Source organism: Cheilinus undulatus, linkage group 1, assembly GCF_018320785.1.
Source record: "Cheilinus undulatus linkage group 1, ASM1832078v1, whole genome shotgun sequence".
Taxonomy (NCBI): Eukaryota; Metazoa; Chordata; class Actinopteri; order Labriformes; family Labridae; genus Cheilinus; species Cheilinus undulatus.
The window spans coordinates 28,324,223-28,348,276 of NC_054865.1; the positions used below are offsets into that span (position 1 = coordinate 28,324,223).

General features: G+C 39.6%; 1 protein-coding gene across 2 annotated transcripts in view; it reads right to left on the bottom strand.

The window, feature by feature from the left end:
- The window catches only part of fam214a (family with sequence similarity 214 member A), a 51,231-nt gene that overhangs the window by 1,669 nt on the left and 25,508 nt on the right, over positions 1-24,054 (bottom strand). Inside the window, exons 2-10 of one of the 2 annotated variants that reach the window (XM_041785126.1) lie at positions 13,432-13,616; positions 12,755-12,951; positions 11,328-11,453; positions 7,609-9,463; positions 4,557-4,682; positions 2,306-2,394; positions 1,169-1,265; positions 759-917; positions 527-595 (exon numbers count right to left, since the gene is read on the bottom strand). In XM_041785126.1, coding sequence (XP_041641060.1) covers positions 527-595; positions 759-917; positions 1,169-1,265; positions 2,306-2,394; positions 4,557-4,682; positions 7,609-9,463; positions 11,328-11,453; positions 12,755-12,951; positions 13,432-13,616 — 2,903 coding nt within the window. The remainder of the gene's footprint in view (positions 1-526; positions 596-758; positions 918-1,168; positions 1,266-2,305; positions 2,395-4,556; positions 4,683-7,608; positions 9,464-11,327; positions 11,454-12,754; positions 12,952-13,431; positions 13,617-24,054) is intronic. The other variant, XM_041785135.1, reaches the window with a different exon arrangement.

The following is a 24,054-nucleotide window of genomic DNA, read 5'->3' on the forward strand; positions in this document are numbered from 1 at the left end:
GTTCATGCAGTCAAATTAAAAAAAAAAAAAAAAATCAGATATGCATCTGATTTAGAGCCACGCGAGAACTTGGTTTGAATCAGATATGAAAAGATCAGATTGAATGTGACTTGTATTGCTCACACTGTCAGAAAAAAATCAAATACAAGTCACATATGAGGAAAAAAATCTGATTTGGGACACTTTTAACTGCAGTGTGAACGTAGTGTATGACATATCTATACAGACCATAATATACATGTGTCTGTCTATACAGACACGGCAGAACTTTAAATGCTGACTAAAATAAATTCAGTAAATGTTCCACGTTACTAACATCATAAAAATGTTTTAAAAATATTACAAAATGCCTGTTTCATTAAGAGGTAAAAACAGGCACTATAGAATGATTAATGCCTACAACAACCACTAGGGGTCTCCCTTTCATCGTTGTGATATTAGCTCTTTATCCTCAGCTGCACTTACATATTGATACCAAATAATCACAGAAACATTGAATTTGTTAGGATATTCTGCATTGCCTTACCACTTGAATAGTTCCTGATGGAGGTACACGGTAGCCCCTTTTCCCTAGGGACTCCAGGTTTATCACACCCTGTAAGAAAACACATGACAGCCACTGTTACAAAAGGCCATCAGTTAATTCACAGAGCTCTCACACATATAAGGACAACTTTCAGCTTAAGGGTGAGCCACACAGACTGTGAGGAAAACCGAATTATCGTTCAACTAACTGGGACCAAAAAAAGTGACCTCACCATATATGGTGATGGCGCATTGTCATCAGAGACGCTGTAGAATGACACATCCACAGGTAAAGTCAGGTGACTGGGGCAGAAGGACCCACTGGCTCCGACCTCTGCTGTGAAACCGTCTACTGTTCCAAGAGGCTCCAGGCGATAGTTCAACACACACTCCTAGAAGAACCATCATTAATTATTTTATATATAAAGAGTTGATTTACAAAAGAAACTCATAATATAAGAAAAGTTATTTAGGAATATTTTTTCAAAGGAAAAAAAGATGCAGAAATGACTAGATGTCTGTCAGATTTTGAAGAGAAGCTGTTCTTTTGTGAGAATTTTATACTTTTGAATTATTAAGATATGGAAAATGGCATTAGTAAAAGAAATGTTTTCAAAGTTTTCTGGGTTTTAATGTGTTATACCTCAAAGTTTCCCAGCAAACTGAGACTGGCAGGTGGAGCGCTGGCACTGAACAACTGCTGAGACTCATCCGTGTATCCCTCTCTCTTGGGACACACCCTAAAGAGTTTAAATGCACACTTGTTGAACTTGTTTTATACGGGAGCATCTTCAAAAAATTATGTAACAAACATTCCCAGAATGTTTGACAAGTCTGAGTCCAGGATGAGATTATGTCAGATTTAATTGTATTTGTGTATTAACAATTAAACAAGCTCAATAAGTTCCATCTTTACTTAAACAACTAAAAACAGGTAGAAAAACAGTATTGGAAAAAAAAACAAAAGCAACAAAAAAAGAACAAAAATATACCACATGTATTTCAACTGACCCAATTTTTCAGCCAATTTGTGAAAAATGAAAGGCCATATTGATCACAAATACTACAATGAATTTTCTTCCACAAACGCTCAAATCTTGAAACATCTGCTTTATCTAAAGCAACACTGAGTTTCCACCTACGCCTGCTATGTGTAGGCAGCGCCATGAAGCTCTGTGTATTTAAAGCCAATTCAGCTCTGTCTGCCATTTTGAGCAGAACGTGTGATCGTGGATGCAGTCACAGTACAGCAGAGCTTCAGCAGGTGGCAGCGTGAGAGGAAGAGTCGGCAGAACAGGGCTGACCTAACCACACCAATCAGAACAACACGCTCTTTGTGTGATCTCTCAACATGCAGACAATACTTCTGAAAGCCTCCTGCTGATCATAGGGTTTTTTTTCATGTAAGGGGTAAAATATGGTAGCTGTGGTAAATCTATCTTAAATAGAACTTGTATGACTGTGGATGGGTTGAAAAAGCATGAAAGCAAAGTTTGCCTTGCTGGCACAAATGCATAGTAACAGCTGAAATGTCACAAAGTGAGAAAAACAAGCAGGTTTCAAAATTATGATCCAAAATATGAGTAAATCATCCAGATGGCACTACAATAAACAGATGATGTGGGAGGTGACTGAAAAACAAATAATTCTTTGTCCTTTTAACAGTTATTGAGACTGCATTAATTCTGTGAAAGTGTCCTTACAGTTTCCTTGTAAACAAACTGTCACAGTCACAGTGGTAACTACAGAATCACACATCAGCAGGAGAAGAAATATGTACCTTTTCCCAGAGGCCCAAGGCAAACCCTTACAGCCAGCCAGAGAGGTGTCCAGGTCAAAGTAGCCTGTTTGATTTTTCCTCTGAGGAACCTGCAGCACACACAGAACATGATTTACACGGAGCAACTGTCACAGTATCACATGTTAGTAAATGGACAACATGTATGTTGGAAATCTAGACCACACAAGAAGAAATTCACAAGTTTAAGAGGTATAACAGCTTTTTTTCAATAACAAGAGCTAAACCTTTAGACTCTTTAGTTAGATACATACTTTTAAGAAAACATGTATACTGTATTTATCCACTGTGAAAGATTTTAATTGTTAAAACCATTTTTGTATGGAAGCCTTTGGCAAACATGTCCAAACAAATCATTTAATACATTTTCCTGTTAAAGGAAAGATTGTTCATTTTAGTTGTTTTCTTGAGATCACAACTTTTATATCTTGAGATAACAAAGTTGGATTTCTTGTGATGACATAACAATTTTCTGGTAATCTTTGAAAACAAAACATTAGCAGATCCCTGTAATAAGTCTGACTATGACATGCCATGCTACCATGAGCCAAGCTACTGTGGAAAGGTAAACCTTAGGAGTCCACAATCTCACTTACATGACATCATCATGTACTATTTTTGTCATGTGATTGCATTTGACAGTTTGCATTAAAATCCCTATGTGGGGAAAGTGGTTCTCTTTCAGTTTGTGTTTAATGCCAACAGGAAATAAGATCATTTGAATTTGATCTAAAATTAATTGTACATAGGGGATACAGTGTTCCATACTGTACATGACCCTCTCTAGTAATTCTTTAATTACTTTGGCATTTTATGTCATTTTCTTCAAAGGAAAAAAATCCCCTTATTTCTTTAATAAATACCAAAAATGTATTCTGTAAAAATGCAGTCCATGCAATTTAATTCTCTGTAATTGTGTTCATGAGTCATTGGGACAGATACAAATGGAAAAAATGCTCATGTATATGATGTTTTTTTATGCATTTAGCTTGACTTTGGCTTACTGAAACATCTTTTTATGTTTAATTTACACTGTTTGGGAATCCTTCACAGTCTCAGAGTGCAAAGAATGCCATATTGTTCCTTGTACTATTAAGTACAAAAATTATGTTAAATGTGGGTATTGTTTGGTAGACAAAAACACCTATAGATACATATGTATGTGTGTAACATTTTTCATTTTTAGCTTTATATATGAAATGTTATTATGTGTAAATTTACTTTAATTACAACTTCATATTTTGTTATACATCTTTTTTTTAAATAGCCATTTTTGAAAATCCAATTCATGTTTTTTTTGTGTTTTTTTGGAAGTCCTATATCTAACACAGTGAGTTATAGTTCAACAACAGTTTTCATTTCATAAAGTGAGGCTGTGCTGGAAAAAAATATTCCAAACTTGAGCATGGTAAACATTTTCTGGGTGGTTTATATTGTCAAAAAAAAACAAAAAAAATTGACTAAACGTAAAAAAAAAACAAAAAAACCCCCCCCAAAAAACTTGTGGACTTCTTAGGATTAATCTAGCTACTTCTATGTTTGTTCTGTGTATTGTAACCCTGGGGATACAAGATAAGCCAGTGAAGATCTCAAGGAAACAACAGTAAATGACTAGTTATAACAAGAAAATGGAGTACAAATAAGTATGGAAGCATATCCACTTCAGACCTCTGTAATATTGTGAGTATAAAGGTGTGAAATTATGTGTGCTTTTATGTTGTGAGACTGTGAGTAAGAATGCACTAAAGACAGGAAGCAGCGATGATCTACGAGTGTGGTAATTTGACTAAGTCTGTGAAACAACTTACTGATGAGGCACTGATGAGGTACAGATGACTCACGTGTCTTACTCACTTACAGCCTGTTTGTGTGTGTTTCTGTGTGTACATTAACCTCAGAAACAACTCAGCAGTCAGGCAGCAGTAAAAACACCTGCCAGATATTTCAAAGTCTCTTTATGGCAAACATTCAGAGGCCCACTTTTTATGCTGGTGAAAGTACAGTGAGTAATGCTTCAGATGGCATTAAATAAAAGGGGAGCGAGTGTTGTGTTATAATAAACACAACTGCGCTGACACCAGCGTCGACTGAGTCACCAAGCATTTGAGTGTGCCTGTGAGTCTGTGTGTGAAATCTTAACAAATGCACAAAGTGACAATAGCTGCCAATTCTATGGTGTGGATGAGTGTCTATGCGTCTTGTGTGTGAGTGTTAGAGTGTTTGTGTTCCTTACAGGGCTGGAGAGCAGAGGCAGGCCTGTACAGGGGTGGAAGGCCTTGGTTGCTGTGGCATCTAATGAATGGCGATTGTGTTTCTTCCAGCTGTTGCAGGGACGCAGGGGGGAGGGGCTGTGAGCTCGCTGGAGCACAGTGATAGAGAGAGATTAAAACTTAGCAGGTAAACTGAAATTGTCTTTTATTAATTACATCATATTCCTAAAACCTCATGAGGCTTATTTGTTTCATTAGTGACTTATACTGACGTAATACCATTTCAAACAGAACTGTATTAAACAGAGACCTTCCTTTTAGTTGTGGATTCCTGCTTTTACCTTTTCAATAAGGGATGCATGATTTTGGATTTTTGCCAGTATCCCATATGGTGATATTTACAAATTAATTTTAGCCGACACAATATTTAAATGTAGTTTAGACCCTAAACCCCAGTACTTTAAGTTCGAGGATGAATTAACAATTTTTAGTCCTCAAAACACTCTTTAAAGTGTAAGGAATGATGATGAATAAGAAAGACACGTAAGCTGACATAATTCTGTTGGTCCAGCCTAAAACTCAACAAGCTAATTTGTCCATCAGCCAATATTTACACCAGATACAGGCACGTTTTTCTTGCCAAAATTAAGAGGCAGACTGGCTGATCATCATATCAGTATTTTATTTGAAGAAAAATAAGACAGAAAATCAAGAAAGTGATCAAAAGGTGAACTACTTTGGTTAAAATGCAAAATATGTATTTTCTCTGGCTTTTTTTTTAGCCTCCAGTCTCACCAAATGTCCTGTATAAAACACAACCTGATTGGCTAGACATGAAATGAGAAGCAATCAACACTAAAGCCCAGGTGCCACTGATACAGTGATGGATGGCCTCTCCTCCTGTTAACCTGTTTCTACTGTGTTGCTCTGTGCCGTTTCTCATGCTGATAGAGCAAGGGCTTAATTGATTATAGTCTTTCATTTTTTATACTTTACTCCCGCTACTTTAAGTACAATGTGTATGTCATAATAAATGCATATCGGTTCCAAATAATGGCTATCGGTCTCATTAAACACTAATAGTTGGTATCAGTCTTAAAAAACACAATGTCAGCCAACCCCCAGCCACAATATAGGTTGTAAATATCAGCATAAATTTTCACATTTGCCAGTACTGATTTCTATGTTTAAGGTAATATCTGCCGTTGCCAGTATTATATCAATAATATCATGCATCTCTGTTTTCAATTCTTCTTGGAAAGTGTGTAAAGTTTATTTTTTATGAAGTTTGATCAAATATTTATTCCAATTATACAAATGGCTGTTGTTAAATGTTTTAAAAGTCACTAATGGCTCCTGCAAGGAGATTTTACGTGGTTATGAAATAGACTGGAATAACTTTGATGCTTCTCCTGCAAAGCAAGAAAACTGATTATTTCTATACAGCCATTTTAAACGTTGCTGCTATGGGATGTTTGAAGAAATCACTATTAGCACACTTCTAAATCAGCTCTTTTAAAAAATAATCTCTAGTGTGAAGACCCAAAGAGTGATTCAAATTACTGTTAAATGACAGCAGAATGAGATTTTTTGTTTAAATCACTCCTTAAACAGGCACAGGTGAAAATCAGCAAGAAATAAAAGATGCTGTTTTGTCCTCAGAGGTTTGGCATGATCAAGAAAAAACCTGAAGTGTAGAAGTAAAGCTCCCCCTTTTTGAAAATGATTAACTTAATCACTTCATTACATTTATACACGTATTTACTCTTTTGTCTAGAGAGGGGATGGAGATCATTAATTTCTAATGATAAGAATACCCTCATCATAACCTTTCTGTTTGGTGAAGACAAAAAATGACAATGCATTTTAAACAGAAATGATATTGTCTACAATCCCCTAATAGTCATTTTTACAGAGCTGACCTTTAACTCATCGTAATACAGTATATCCTCCTCCTTCATAAGCTAGATAATTAACTTTTATTCTGCAAATTTCATCCCAGATTTCAACACTGGATTCATATCCTATTCGTATTAATATTATGTAAATAATATTAACATTTTAATATCAATACTAACAGAACTTGTTACAAAGTTTGGAAGCACTTTTCAGCACTGATCCGAACAGATGAAGAAAAAAAATGTTCTGTGTCAAGCTAGTGTTATAAGTGCATGCTACTCCCAGTACAACCAGAGTTTTTTAAGCTGACAGTTTAAGGTACCACATTTAGGTTTAATTTGATACACAATGCTAATCTGCTTTTGCATCAGTGATAAGATAAAATTGGTTACACCACAGGACCTGTGAGACTCCATAGTAGTTAAAGAATTTCAGAACCAAACTGATGGAACTTTGCGTTTCTGTAAGAGGAGTCAGTTTATGGAACAATCTTAACAGAGAAACCAAGGAGGCAAACATTAAGTTTAAAACAAATACTAAAGTATGCTGAGAAACTACAATGAAATAAGATAATTTTCAGCGTCACATGAATTCTAACTTATGAAATGATATCAGGATTTTAGCAGCTGCTTTGGCCCGTAGCTTTTTATTTTATTCAAAATATTTTATCATGTATGTGTATAATTTCCTGGTTAGAGGGGGCAGATATTAAAGGTTATTCTTTTTTCTGCTCCTTCTCATCGAAAGTTGAATATTTTATGTTGGATATAAATTGTTTTTCTTTGTTTAATTGAATGAAATCAACATTTAAATAAATGAATAAGCTAAAATATTACTGATTTTTAGGTTTTGAAAAATATTTAAGTACCCATGTTTGGATCTCCATTCTTAGTCCAGAGGTAGAAGATAAAAGTACTTTAAATGCAACAGATTCCACCAGCTGGGGTTTAGCTCCAATTAGCACTAGGGCTACAAACAGAAGAGACTCTGAAATATCACCGCTGCTGGACAAATAGTAGTCCATCACATAATCTGTCAAATCAAATTACTGAGTATTTTCATTTTTAATATGCATGGGAACCAAAAATGATTTAATAGTGGATAAAGTGTTTGATAACTGGAATAACTGTTGGTTATCAGTGTGTAACATATTAAAGCATATGAGGAGTCCCTTACCAGGACAGTAGGAGGGGGGCTCATGTCTGGATTGTGGGTGCTGGAGCATCCAGACTGTGAGGGTGCCTGGTTCTCATCCTGCAGGGCAGAGTCCTGGGCTGCTGCACATGTCTGCGTCTGCATCTGGTACTGAGGCTGAGGCTTGCTGTGGTTGTGGCTTATGTTATAGTTCACAGTTGGGCTGGCATCATTGCAAGTCCAACTAAAAAAGTGGGCATTCCGTGGGCTGTTCTCAGGGACAGAGGGGGTATTAGGGGGAGTTTGATGGCTGCTGGATGTCCTGTCTCTGAGTTTTTCCTGTGAGGGAGTTCGTAAACGCTGACCAGCCTGGTTGTGGGGCTGGCCTTTAAACAAGGGTTCTTCAAGTGTAAAGTGAGCACCGTTTTGGGCCCGGGGTGAATGGCATTCAGTCCCCAGATCAACTCTGGGCTTATCTGTGCAAATGGGTGCTTGAGTGGCAGCGGTGTGCGTGCTGCCTCTGCGAGGTTCGTGGCTTGGTATGTGGCCATTGGAGTAGCCATTTGTGGCAGTGTGTGAGGCTTGTGGGCTGTGCGCAGTATGTGAGTATGTGCGAACTGTGTGGGTGACTGTAGTTGTGTGCGTGTGGTGCAGGGGGCTTCCGCTCCTGGTGTGCCTGGGGGACAAAGGGGGGACAGACAGTCTCTCCTGAATGAGTCGGGTAATGTCTTGAACCGCCTGGGCAATAAGGGAGCTTTCTCTCCCCCTCTCTTTCTCTCTCTCTGTCTCTCCGTTCCTCTCCTCTTCCGCATCTCTCATCTCGGTCATTTTCAGCTTCCTGCAGGCTGCAGGTTTGGGGGAGGAGCTCTCCCGTTTGCTGTATGAGCTGTCAGTCACAGGTGTGTTGAAAGGACTGGGCCACACACGACCCACAGACTCATAGGGCGGTAACTCAGGCTCTTTGGTCTTACTGGCAGTTATGTCATCATGGTTACTGCCCCACATGGCTTTGGGAGGGTTGTCTGATGCAAAAAGGCCAGGAGGGAGTGGGGGTGCTGTAGGATCGCAGAAGTTGAGCCTCTGTGCAATGCGGGCGATAACTTCCTGTCTCTCCTGCAGCAGGGAGCCAATCAGAGGGTTTGTCTCAGATGCAGAGGGCCGTGGGGAAGGGCAGCGGGGCGGTTCAGCCAAAGAGAAATTCTTAAATGCTCTCAGTGGCTCAGGGATGGGCGCCTTTGACCTGTCGCTGCTGTTGGTGCCAGAGCTGTAGTCCTCCACTTGTGTGGGGTCAGATGAACCATTGAGAGTTGAGTACAGCCACTTCCCTGCTTTGCCTGTGGGGAGGGGAGAGGGGGAATGGGAGCGGGAGGGTGTGGGGGATTGCGAGGGTCTGTGGAACAGTGGCGAGCCCTGACGTTGGGGGATGCTGACCTGCGGAAGCTCTCCGTTTTGATATGTGTGGTCTTCAGCAGGCTCCTGGCTCTTCTTGCTGTAAGAATGTGGCACTGCAGTGTGGGGAAGGCTGTTGATGGGGATGTTGTTGATGGGGAGATTAGGAATAGGTAATCCATTAAGGACAAGGCCGGACATATTGGAGGTTTTGCTGAACGTATTAGAGTTGTGAAGGAGGTTGTCTTTGCTGGGGTCCTGGCTCTTTTTCAAGGAGGGTAAGCCTCCATGGGTGTTGAAGTTTGGACTGAAGCCTGAGCTCTTACTGTACAGCGGAGGCAGGCCAGTGTGGATGCTGCAGGCCAGGGTGGGGTAGGTTGGTTGGCGGGGGAGCGACTGGACCCGGACCTGGAGCGCGACACTCTGGGACACATTGGGAACAGGAAAAATGTGTTCTGAAGGTGGCTGGGAAAACTGCCACACCAGCTCTTCATCAGCAGCAGTGATCCTGTTTGGCACAGAGCAAAAGCGAGATCAAATACACCCTTCATCAATAAAACTTAAGATTGTAATATGTCTTACTTATTAGAGCCTTCAGACACTCCATTTAAACTGATCCAATTCAAGTTTCAAAGGCTGAGCATACAGCATTAAGTTGGACAAGCCACAGAGCTGAGCGCTGCCATATATTTGAGATCAGCTGATCTCACAAAAGCCCTAATCAGCTGACAGTCAGCTGATTGCTCTCAGAACACTATTGGCTAATTTCACTCATGCTGCCATATTTAAACTGCTCTAGCCTAAGCAACACTTTGCTGCTCCCTCTGCAAGCTGCTGTTTACAACCCTCCTCCACCCCAGCTCCTCCTCTATGCTATAGCTGACTAAATCAATGTCATTCTGTAGTCACTGATGTCTGCTCTGCTCTGGGTTTATTGCTGCTTCTCTCCCTGCCAAAGGCTTTCCTTGTAGGCACAGAAAGAGTCGGAACGTGTGCTGTTCCTGTTCGATGCTTTCCACATAGGCTTGTTGAAGGGCAGGGGGATCCCAGAACAGCCACACCGTCAAATATAAATAACAGCAATGAGAGCAAATAAATAACTGCTAATAAAGAAAAAATTAATAACTGCAAATCATCTGTGTTTCTTGACAAAGTGGTTCTAAACAGCAGTTAAGTAAAACTAACAAAATAACTACAACCAAAATATAAAAATCAGTTCACCTTACTGAAACAAAAATAAAAATGAGGCTTTACTGACAAAGACAACTACAATAAAATCAATTAAGGATGAAATATCCTTAGTTTTAGTCTTTGACACAAGAATACTGACTGACAACCTATTATATGGCTGAAGGAGCGCTGAGCAACATCATCCCCCCTCCCCTCCAGCTTTTCTATTATCTCATCTGATTGGTTAAAAGTCAAACACCAACACACACACATGGTGAGGAGAAAATATTCTCCCTTTATTCTGTGGTCTTTTGTGTGAGGAGGGGACACATCACTACAAGTTAGAAGCAAAACATCTCTGCCAAGACAAGCTTTCGGTTTGGCACTCTGCTGTGGTTTTAACAAGAAAAGCTGTCCAGCTATGACTAAAAAACAGCTCCCGTGGCAGCAGGCCCTGGATTTACTGGACAAGCCCACCTTAAGATTGCAGACCCATGCCGAAACAGACCAAGAGTAAAGCGACAACATCTCTTCTGTTATGGAAAGCTTTCAGTGTTGCTCTCTGCCCTAGTTTTAGTAAAGAAATGTCTAGTTTTGACAAAAGTGCAGCTGTGGCTAAGTCTAGCTAAACATTCCATTGGCAGCCATTGTATCCAAGCACTCACACATCAAGAAACCCTTTCCCCGATCATATACTCATGCTGAGGCAGGTTGGAAATAGAGTGAAAAAACACTTTTTACAACATGAAAAGCTTTAGGGTGGTTTGTATTTTTTACTTCATACAAAGATGTGGTCCAGTTCTAGTAAAATGGGCGCAATGCTAAAGCTATATCTGAGGTATTTACTGCAGTGTACGCAGCCATTACTGACACCCCACTCTGTATGGTATGACTGAAAGTAGCATCACTCAGTCAGACACAGACAGAGCCAGCTGTAGGGCTGACCTCAGCTGCCAGCCAAAAATAAGAACTATACTAAACTAACAATTCAGCAGAAAAAAAACTAATGAAAGTGAAAACTAAATTAAAATAAAGACTAAAAACAAATACAAAACTATTCTAACCTTGCTCAGTAAACAAGATTTATACCTACAAATGAATTTAAAAAACAACTCCAGCTCAGGTTTCTCTGAGATTTAATATCCTTCAGTAGAGCCTTCAGCCCACTGGTGTCAAAGTATTGAGTGAGTGTTATGTCTGACCTGTACAGGATGTTTCTGGGGACGATGCCATGGGAGGCACTGAGCCAGGCGCTGAGCTGGGAGAAGAAGACGTAGGAGCGCACAGCCAGCAGCAGGGTCTTCTCCTCAATGAAGCGATCGCCGCTCCTAATAAAAACACAGTCACAGAGAGGTGGAAATGTGCCAGTATGTCAGGTTAATGAGAAAACAGTTCCAGGATGTGTGTGCGTTTTTCAAACACTGTGTCCCCTGTTGCTACGTATGCCAGGAGGAAAGTGGGCCAACTTGTGGGGCTAGTTAACTCTCTAAGTGCCAAACCTCTGGTGTTTTTTTTTTTTTATCTTATACGAGTACCTATTTATTTTGTTAATATTTTCATCTTACCTTATATAGCTTTTTCCAATTCCTCACTTTCATACTTTAACATGAAACGAAAATAAGAACTCCTGCGTCTGTTTTTTTTTTTTTTGCATAGAAAGTAAGAAATAAATAAAAACTTGTCCCTGTGTAATAAGCCTGCTAGTTGAACCTTTTAAAAGTAGGATATGTGCTCGTTTGAACATACCTTCACTCACTACAGGTTTGTAAAGTACAAGAGACTGTCTTTTTTCAAAGATATGTTTTTGGGCTTCTATGCCTTTAATTTAGAAAAAAGGACAGTGGATAGAATCAAAAAAGGAATGAGAGATTAGGGAAGAGACGCATGGGAAAGGAGCAAAAGACTGGACTTGAACCCGGCCCTATGCCCACATGCATCGGGTGCAACCTATCTACTACCCCATCTGCACCCCAAAAAAAAGAGACTCTTTTATAAACGATTTTAAAATTATTCAGAGTAAGGTTGGGCAAGTAACAGATTTTAGATCAAAATGAAACAGGTGCAGATCATGCAATATTTTTTAACCTTAAATGTGTGTCAAAATACCAGTTCATTACATTGATTTTTTACAGCAGAGATGTTATGCCCTACACATTTAGGAAACATTTAAATGGCCATTTAAAACATGTTTTAATAAATACAACTTTACTTGATATTGTATATTTTTTAAATCTAAAATGAGAATGACATAAAAATGATCACCCCCATCAAAATTATTGCAATAATATAGTTTTAAAATTGTTCTGTCCTGTATGTGTCTAATATTGTGTTTACAAAATGATTTATGGCTTGTATTTGTTGAAAAATCTATAAGATGAAGAACCTTAAAAAATATTTCCATATTAAATTGCAATCACAATATTAGGAAAAACAATTGCAATTATATTATTTCCTCTAACTGTTCAGCCCTAATTCAAGGACCCCTTTGTTTTTTAAACAACAGAGATCAAGGATGGCACTGTATCAGGGGAAGAAGCAGCGACTAATGGAACGAAAAACACACTTCGTTTTCCTTATAAACTGCTGATTTAAAACAGAAAAAGGGTCAAGGTGCTTGCGTGCTACTTACTGTCTTGGTACTGGCTGCAGGGTCCACCTCTCTAGCAGAAGAGCATCTTGTTTGATGACTGGGTCACTGATGGGGTCACTAGGAGGGCACTCGTCACCATAGCAACAGTCAGGCAGGAGCATGACCTCAATCATGATGGGGATGCTGTTTCTCCAAAGCAGGATCACCTCAGAACGAGTTCGCCTTGCCTGGCGACACTGGATGCAGCCACAGACAGAGGTGAAGGGTTAGTGCTTGTTAGACAATGTCAACACAAGTATGCTGGTATTTAAGGGGAAAGCAGATGGGACCAGCAAGAGCTGCACATTGAGATTAATTTCACTGTGATCTATTTTGGTGTGATCTCAATTCACAATATCATAAAACTTCTGGAAGTTCATTGAAGTTTACAGACCTAAAATATTCATCAAGTTCCAGGTTTTTTCATTTATTGTCATGGCCATGCATGACTTAAACTGATGAAAATGAATGATTCTCACTTGTAGTATCTCTGCTACATAGTGAACTATGTTACATCCTGTTTCAAAGAAACTTAACGCTTATTATTTGAATGACGTAAATTCAACAGCAACATCCTCTAGGAAAAAACAAACAGAACAGACAATCTTCTATTAACACATCAAGATAGACAAGACAGGCTGTGTACAAAGACATGTGCATGTGTTCACGTGTGCTACCTGGGGCAGTTTGTCGCTGCATTCGTGCTTGTGCAGAGGCGGCATGGCCGACTGGGCCGGTGGACAGTGCAGCCCCTCAGTTCTGCCTTTTACAGAATATTCCGGGGTCCGTCCCTCCGTGATAAGCAGGGTCAGGAACACCAGGAACTCCTCTGCATCATACTCAAAAAACTCCTCCGTTGCATCTAGAAGATGAGGGAAAAAGAGGGTCAGCAGATCTTTTCAAACCACATCACACTTCAAGTAGCAAGTAAGCTACTTTTTCTATATCCTGCTACAGTTCAGGCGGCGTTTCCGTTGTTTTTTATAGCATGCATCTGACACGACAAGCACACGAATGCCTGGTTGCTTTGTTTACGCTTGTGCTCAGGTGGAAAGGGCTATTTGACTTTGGCTGGAAAGACTTGTTTAGAGAAGGGGTGTCGGGGAAGGCAGCTGATGACACAACTTTTCCAGCTGGGCCACCTCAAAAGAGTAAATTTAGACCTTCCATGTCAGCTGAGCAATACACATAAACACACATTCAAAAAAAATGACATGTGAGGTCATCTAGAGTCATTAATAGACAAGAACTCTAAAGAGCATAAAGACAGTAAAGAGCAGAAATAGCACTGCACCACCCTTTGTTCCAATTTTGCCAGGGTGGGGTTGGGTGGGACTTGTATGGTGACCAGGACCAAGTTTTCACCATTCAGGACAAAGCTTTTCCACTCTGAATCAACACTGTTCAGATGAAATACTCCAAAGAAACAGAAATACTACAACTACTGACATGTGTTTTAGCTCATCTTGACTGACTTTTTTGTGTTCTTTTTTCACATTCACTCAACTCCAAAAATTACACTGGGGGGGCTGCTCATGTGTGCTCATGTAACAGACCATTAGTCAAATGCTATGAAATGGAAGCTGTGTCTCGTGGTTTGTCTCCTGTCAAAACAAAATTAACAAAGTCCTGCTCTGTTTGTGTAGTAATTGAAGCTTAAATGTAAAGCAGTGGTATTTTTAGCGGAAGGTTGAGGAGCCCGTCTTAGCTCTCTAGCTCTTATACTCCTCCAGAGAAAACTCCCAGAATCCCGCAGGAGGTCAGCTGATACACAGCAGCTTGGAGAATCACAGCTTTCTTTCTTTACAGCACACGAGCAGAGACACGATGTGGGGAAGAAGACGCCTGCTCTACAAAACCTCTCACTGCTGCTCTCTTATTATAGTGGAACACATTTGGGTCAGATTTTTGTGTAATTTTTTAAGTTACGATCATTTCATCAGTCTTTATAAAGCTAAAAGTAAAAAGAATCACACATATACAACCTGTCCTCCTCCCACTACAGCCAGGCTGCCTAGAACAGAGTCCCTCTCAGCTGGCTCGGCAGAGGCGTGAGTTACGAGCTGCTGCTGCTGTATGTGTGTGTGTGTGTGTGCAGTGTGTGTATTGCAGTGGGTGTGTGTGTACTGCAGTCAGCCAGCCAGTCACGCACATTCCTCGCAGGGAACTCCTCCTACATGCCTTTGAGCTGCTTCTGCACGTGGAGAGAGACGCAGTCCAACACAAAACATGAAGAGGGAGGGAGAGAGAGGGGAGAGGAGGGAGAGTGGGGGTCTGTTAGCCAGCTGTAGGCTGAATAAGTGCAGGGTGAAAGAGACGAAAAGGGAGGCTATATTCAGGGAGCTTTTATTTATGGGCTGCAATCGGAAAAGGTTCGCAAAAAGAAATATACGACAAAGGTCAAGATTCAAGGTCATGGAGACCATCATCTTTACATGATGGCTGGTGAATGCACTCATGTTTGGAGTTGAGATATATTCCAAGACCAGAATGGAGAGGCTCTCACTCTGTCCTGTCATGAGGATTTAGGCTAAAGGTGATACTCCATGGAGGAAGCAAAGAACAAATGAGTGAGGGAGAATGGAGGGAGGGAGGAGATTGATTAAGGGAGCAGCAGAAAAACAGCCTCAGAGAAGAGGTGGGTTACACAAACCCCCACCCTCTATACACATACAGACAGAGCCCCAATCATGTGTGCACAGTGGGTGTCAGATAGCTAATTTCTAGGAAAGCCAAACCCAAGAACGCATACATACACATCCCTTAAACACATAAGAAAAACACCAAAAACACACAAAGATACACAGGCACACACGCACATGTGAAGCACAGGACAAAGGACTAGTGATGGAGGATTTGGTTCTGGGGCCTCCGTATGTATAGATGAGAGCTGTCATTCTTCAGGACGTCATGCCTGAATAGAGCATTCCTATAAAGCCTACACACACATGTCCACATACAAAGACACACAGCCTCTGTGGAAGCTGGGAGGTGATCACAATGCAGGTCACCACAAAAGAGGCACGGATGAAGGAAACATTTACATAGACATGAAAAGAGCAAGCTGGTTTAGACGTATACATGCTTACTTGCAGAACAATTACCTAGTTTAGTGGGTTTTTTAAATCGAGACAAAAAAATCTTTGTCATTCTGGCAAAAAATAGAGAAAGTGTTGCCTCTTCTTAAGGTAAAGCAATGAAATCCCCTCCCTCTAAAGTGTTTTTAATCCTGACTTTGGTACGAATGGTTAATGTGATTTGGGAGTTTATGTAACAATCTGTTTACCAATCTTTAAGCCTTACAAGCTGGGCTCCAAATTCAATCCAGTGTTTCCCCCTCCTCTCTTTGCTACTGTTCTGTGAAGAATTTGTTCTGCATCTACATCTTTTCAAGATGTGAAATCTGTCTTTTATTTGTGAAATTTGTTAATAAAAATGTCAATATTTCTCTAACCATATGTTCATAATCCAGTTTGATCACCTTTTTAAATCATTAAAGCTGAGCAATTAATTCAGATAGAATTGCAATATGGCTGCAATTTTGTAATCACAGAAGGTTCAATATTTTTTTAATGTGTGTCAAAATATCAGTTTAATACAATGTTTTGCAGCAGAGATGTTATGCTCTACACATCACACAAACATTCAAGTCATTCTTTTCTAGAATAGTTAGAAAAATTCTATTTTCCTTATTTTTGTATATATTTTATTATTAGAAATGAGAATGACCATTCTCTTTAATACAAAAACTCAAATCCAATGAGTCAAAAAAATTGCAATTTGATTTTTTCTTTTCAAAATTGTTCATCCCCATTAATCATGCCTATAAACTTTGCCATCCCTCCTTGCATTCATGCTAGTCATGTAGCATAGCAACTACAAGCCCTGCTGGAGAAATGCAAACAGAATATTTGAAGAAAGAAAACACAGTAAGGTTTAGGTCCACTAGTTCAATAATAAGAGGATTTCCAGAAAATATCCTGTACTTTTAATGCACAATGAAACACTGATCTTTTTCTTTTCCATGTGCGTGTGACCTCTCCTCCATCCACTGATAACGTGTGATGTTGAATTATGTAACAGGTTGGATTTAGATTCTGGCGTCTTATTATTAGACCTGTGACCGCCTGCCACCAAGTGCAGCTGGAGTCCCGCCTACCGATTGGTTGCTTGTGCCTGTGTATACGCAAACACACGCTGCTCTCAGGCGCACACACCTCTCAGCTGTCTCTGTGTCCTCGGGCTCAGATCAGTAAAGAGTCATGTGGGATGGAAAAAGGCCTCCAGGATGGAAAGTGGAGGGGTCAGCCTTGATAGCAAACACAGTGATCATAGTACAAACATCCCAGTACACACTGGCATACTTTTTGGTGTGATTCACTATTACCTAAAAAGCAATTCAAACATGTCAGTGCCTGATGAAAATGGCAGGAATTGTGATGATTTTGTGCTGTAAGTGCCAAAGATCACAAAATACCCCATCTTATTTCATGAGGCAGACGCTAAAGAGAGGATTAACCTAAAAGTTGCCAACATTTACATTAACACACTTCTATACATTGATTGGTTTCAGAGTTGTTATTCCTGTAAGTGACTAGCAGTAGTCAACATGTGAGAATACATCTAATGTAGGAACATAAGAGCAGCACTTCCAGTAAGGGATGTCCTGATTTTCTTAAAATTATTCAGGTTAAACTGAACAGTGTTTGATATTGTTCTTACCTGGCTCTTAAAGGATAGGGACGAGTCCAAAGTAACCCCCAGGTTTTACAATGTATGTACAAGTTGTAATTCCCCTCTAAGGAGTACATTAGAACAAGGCACCTCTTTTGGATGCTTTGAGAACATCATACAAATAGTTTTCTGGTGTTTAAAAGGAGACATGATGTGTTGGGTCATTGCTGAGGTGAGTATTAGACATTCCTAGCCAGTGTAAAAATTACAGCATCATCTGCATACATCTTAACATTTTGACAGGAATTGGGAAAGTCATTAATATACAAAAAATAAAATAAAATGGGTCCAACTATGGAGCCTTGTGAGGACCCCCCCCCCATGGACAGCCAAGTTAAGAAGAACACACTGTTTCCTGTTTGAACAGATATGATTTCATCAAATTTATGGCTTGGGCAGAGAAATTAGAGTGGGTACATTTAGCAAGTAAAACCTGGTGGTCAGCGGTGTCAAATGCCCTTTTCAGATATAAGAACACAGCACCAATGCAATCTCTCATATCTGCAAAATCTTTCAATTTTTCAAGAACATAGCAAGAGTGGTTTCAGTTCAATAGAAACCATCTGATTTTATTAGTATTATACCAAAGCTCAAATTCAGGGGTTTTGAAAATTCAACGCTCTGCTGGGATCAACTTTTACATTTTAAAGTGTAGTAGTGTGTCCGTTGTGACTGAGAGACAGATGGGAAGAGGGACACAGAGTGGGAGACAGATATGCGCACATTCAGATAAGCCGACCCATTAATCTGTGCTCTGTGGCCATACAATCACTGTGTGGTTGGCCCTCTTTGTAAAGCAAAGCTGCTCTGCTCTGCTCTCCACATTCATTCACACACATACACTCACAGCTAATTTGAATGCTGTGTAAGTACCCATATGGCAAAAGAAAAAAAAAACACTCCCATCCTCCTCTGCACAGCCAGAGCTGTTCCTCTATGTGTGTCATTTGTTTATGACCATGTCTCATTTAAATCAAACAGGGAGCACATTAGAGTCTTGCCTCTTTCCTCATTAGTGATACATCTGTGCTAGAAGACCAAAGCCAGTGGCAGATGAGACAAAAAGTAGTCACAGATCAAAAACACAACACTGATGATCTCCCCTACAACAGGGGCTCCTGGTTATGAAACCATAATATGAGATAATAGACTGCAGGGCAGCAGGCAGGGAGAGCTGCTCATACTTCAGAGGGAGAGAGGCAGAAGGTTTGCACAGATATTGGAAGAGACAGGCAGAGTGGTTTAAAAGGCAGATAGGAGACATGCACAGTTTGCTCAAAAGGCAGACAGGAAGTCATAAAAACCATGTGTCCACTTATCTGTCTGTCGAATTAATTTCACACAAAAGCTTGAAATCTTGCACAAACAAAAAGGGAATTTAGTGGCATTTGCATCAGCTGAGGTTTAAAACTAAGCTTACTAAATGTCAGAGCACATACAGTAGTGTCATGTTATGGCTGTTTATTATCAAAAACATATTATAATTACTCATGGATGGAACAATAATGAGGTGATGCATGGCTAATGGCACATATTTTGGGAAACATAAAATATTTGTCAATGTCTATTTCAAACTTATAAATCATATCACACAAATCCTACGTTGGCTTTCTTTTCTTAAAACACACCTGTGGTTTGAGTGGGATAGTTCTACACTTTGCTCTTCTGGCAAACACTACAATGCCTATCTTTTTTCTATTTAAAATTAAATGATGAGTGACAGTTTTTTGGGCATATGGAGTTGGGTGGGCGATATGGAAAAAAAAAAAAATCATTACAATTTTTGTATGGCCAGATGACGATCTTGATTTTATCACGATTTTTTCATTACATTTCTAAGTCAAATTTGCAATTTAGTGACCAGAAAAACAACCTTTTCTCAGATTTTTCTCAATTTCTTCTGCACCACCCTGTTGGCCAATGCATTATATGTATGTGGGGGTGTGTGTTTATGGGGGGGGCAAAGAGTGAGATGTAGTAGAGCCAATCCTACGATAAAACAGATTAAGCAGATTGTCAATACATTCTATTTCTTCACGATCTGAGATTGTCTTATCGCACACCCCTAACTGAGAGAATAATGTATGTAATGTAATACATATCATCACTTTGCAAGCCATCTCTGAGTGCATATACTAATTAAACACTATATTCTACTCACTGTAACCACGCATAGGTATTAAGCAGCAACAGATTGATTTAATAGATTATTTTTTTCTTAGTCTGCCTGTAACATGTGGCTCGAATGAGCCCCCACATGCAGAAGAGAATCTAAGCCAAGGGTGACCAAACTTTTTCCTTTGGGGGCCACATACAGATATATATAAGGAGGGTCACTTTTATATATCTCACCTCGATGTTAAAGTTAGTCAAACCAATCTAATGTTGGTCAGGATATGCTCCATGACTGGGTATGCTTAAATGGCTAGTTGATGGCTGACAAGGCAAACAGCCAATCATTTTAAGGATTTCAGATTTCAGGGGGCCCTAGTCAGCTCTCGGTACCACTGGCCCCACCCCCTGGAACATCATTGGTGCACTATTTGCTGCTGTAATCCATTACGGCGTTATAAATCAAGATATCTTTCTTATTTTTGTTGCAAATTTTTTTACTATTTATAGTGTCGTCTTAATTTAGTCCTGAAAAAACAGCCATAATTCCTTGTCAAAATGTTTGTTTACAGTATAAGCAAGGTAGCACTGCGTTGTGCTGAAACTAAGAATAATAATACAGTGTAGCACAAGCTTCATGCTCTATTAAGGGCCATATTTAATGCAATTTAAATAATTTTTAGGGGCCAATCAAAAATGAGCCGCAGCCCACATTTGGCCCATGGGCCATAGTTTGGATACCCCTGATGTAAGCTGTGATTCAGACAGGTGAGGGAGGATCAGCTCTACTCTGTTTCTTTACTAACAAAGCGCTTTCCACTTCAACTGGACCACTTTATAGACCTCTGCAAATGAAGTAGCCCAGCCTGTCAATCTCGCGGAACATTTTTACCACAAAGAGAAATCCTGTGATGCTTTAATCTCACCTAATCTCAAGGTACGAGATCTTGCCAAACCCCTAATAAGCATACATTTAAACAGTTAGAAATGTTGTTTAAAAAGAAACAAGTCACCCATTCACTTGTTCCCTCTCCTCTTTTCTCCTCTTGCCTCTTGTGTTTGTGTGAGGGTTGCTGTCAGAAGGCTGCATAGTGCATAGTATTTGAAATCCTACAATGACATTTAGACTCAAATAAGTAAAAAAACATATACATACTCATTTGAAATGAGTATGTATGAAATTAGTCACTTAATTTAATTTTTAATTAATCTATTTATCTCATTTCATTTGATTTTTTTGAATAAAAACTGCAATACTGTAGGGAAAGAAACTATCACATTGTCCATTTTACAATATACCTCAGTCCTACCCCTTATTGTCCAAGAGCAGCTGTATACATTTTGAGGTCTGACCCATGTCTTTATGAAAAAATGTGTAATGGAAACACCGGAGGACTTTTAACATCATTGCTATGCCATTTAAAGAGTATCTTCAACTGAAGTCTCTTGATAAGCACTCTGCCATGAGGCTGTATGTTTAAGACATTTCAATGCAACTTGGTGCAGCACAGACAGTCCACTGAGCTGCTGAAGTGTGTCAGCTTAGCGCACAATGATATCTAACTCCCTCTGAAGAGAACCAAACAGTAAAGGTTCAACCTTACTGTCTGCTAATTCCTCATTCTGATCAGGCACAACACTGGAGGTACTCGATAGGAAACCATTTGAAGTGTGAGCTGTTTTGCATCACTCTCATTTTTAGTCCCCACTCTTTACAAAAATGTGTAAATGTGACACAAAAACAAGTGCAATGAGTCTGACCTTCAAACCAGCATGGATGTAGATTAGCATGAATGATACACAGAACCTACAATAGAATCTGGTTGCATAATATGCAAAAATCTTTGTTGGTTCCTCAACATGAACAACAACCTCAGCTGCATTAAACAAAAAACAGCATCTTATTTTTCCCAAACTCGCAGCTACCAGCAGAGCGCTGCGTCAAATATGTTCAGCTGTAGCTAGAGAGCAGAAACAAACACAAATCTAAATTTACCACTGGCTCTGTTGTGCTATTGCAGTCATATTCTGTTGTGTTTGTAGGATAAAAATAGTCTGAGCCATCTACATGTGTGTTCATAGTTTTTGTTTTTCTACATGAACAGAGAACTACAGGAGTCAACACTGAATAAAAGATTCTTTAGCCACGGGATTCACAGAGGAAATATGTTCATGTGGAGAATAAAAAGACAAAAGAAGACTCATTTTGTAAACAAATGTGCAGAACACCCCCACACACATGAAAATACAAACAACTACACTTCTGTAATGAATACACAGAGCAAAATGGGAGATTAGGCAGACAGTTCTTTCATGCTAAATCTCCTTACTTCAGTGCCTGATGAGATAAATATAGGCACATTGTGGTCGCTCTCATTTTCATTTTTTCTCTCCCTGTCTGATTTCAAAGCATTGGTTTCTCAATTTAGTCACTTGATGGCATTTTAACATGGGCACTGCTGGCAGACACAATCACAAAAGGGCTAAAGCAGTGAGTGCCTGAAGTCACATGCTGTGGAATGATAAAAAAATAATTGCAAGACTCTTGAAAAAGTTTGGACACTGACAAGCTACTCGCTTAAACGCTGACACATGTGCAGTTCTGTGCAGCTTTGATTCCTATGCTAGATTTAGAAAAGAGCACTCCAATTTTAATGTTCAAGTACCCTCTCTTCTAAAAGCATAGCACAGACTACTCAGCGATTTTGGAAAATAACAAAGGATCTCCCCTAAAATCCACCACTGGGCTGGGTTTTTGAAGGCTGCCAGGACATCCACTGTGTGGATATCCCCGGAAGACGAGAGCACACAGACAGTTTCTAAGTATTCAAATGCACTGGTAGCAAAGCAGGTGGCAGATCTGAAGTGTCAGCAGCTCGTGGTACTGCATTTTACCACCCTGGGAATTGTTTGCAACTCTGTCTTTTTCTGTTCCATGGCCAGTCCTGCAGCCTGCCTGACTATATTTGGAGACCAGCTGGTCTGCAAGAGCAACTAAACTGCATGTCCTCTCTGTACATCTGAAGGCTTCATATTTTTCTTTAGATAAGTTTTGTAAGAACTCGCCTAATCGATGAACGCCTTACAACACGGGTGTTATTCCAACCATGCCGTTCATCCTGAAATACAGACAAACAGCGAAACTTTGATGCCTAAAGTGAAGCTACATGAAAGCCAGCACCCTCCAGCCTCACCAAGTGCTGTAATGTGCTCATGCTTAGTGTGTGAAAAGTATCAGATGACAAAATCTACAACAGAGCCAGCTCCATAACCTTGTGAGTATTCACTGACAGACCTCCAGCTGTTATTCAGGACCTGTTCTGATTATATAACACATATTAAACACTTTCTGCCCAGCGTTTTCATAGTAAACAAAACATTCTGTACTTTATCTCCAGCAAGCCAAATTGAGAAGTCATATGATGCCTGAAAATAACCACAATACGTTTTTTGAGTGCAGTAGTGTTTTTGATTTTCAGATTTCATGTTGTAATTCACATCCAGGATGCCATGGTGTATCTCAATTTATAGCAGCATGTGAAGCCAAGTCTTGCTTGTATGTGCAACTTTGTTTCTGTATATTTCTATTGGATTTTCTTCATGCTTTTCTGGTGTTTAACTGTCATCTAATGTGTTATATGAAAGTTGAGCACAAGCTTTATTATGTCATCTCTCTGTTCTACACATTGTGACAGCAATTGTTCTTTTTTAAATTCTGTTTTAACATTGAGCTTGCCTGCCATATGAAGTGTTTCCTGATCTAAATTTTATTAATACTTCCTCGTCTTGTCCTTCATAATAGTAACAAAAAATAAGTGGTCTGTCATCTATTTGACAATAGACCAACGAGAAGGGTTTGGTTTCTCTTTTTTGTCATCTGGCTGTGGTGCAGTCATAACTTTAAGCTAATTGCCTACTTAACTTTTCATATCAAGTCTATACAGAAGGTTTGGACGATTGATTTAATGTTAAGCAGATAAGAGTTGATGTATTTTTTCATGTTGATGGGTTACTTTAAAAGTTAAAATAGTTACTGCTATTAAAGATCATTTTAAAATGAAACAGGGCAGTCTCTGGATAAGAGCTGCTGTACAAACAGCAGAGTTAAGGTCTACTGTCAATACAAGGTTTCTGGTGTTATATTTAGAAAACAGGTGGGCTGCAGTGGTATTTTCACACAAAATCCCCGAGAGTGTAAAATGATTCAAAATGACAAATTCCTTTGAAATAAAGTAGGAATGCACAATACTGAATTTTTGCCGATATCCAATATGTATATATTTCTAATCTAATTTTAGCCGGTACTGATACGTATACCCACTTTTCTATCGCAAAGAACAGCAAATGTCTCCCCTGCAAAGAGAGGCTGAGTCAAGAGGAGTTGAAAGATGAGCAGGGAAGTAGATAGTCTGGTAGAGATAGGCGAGATCTGGTCCAATATTAGTATTGGGTCT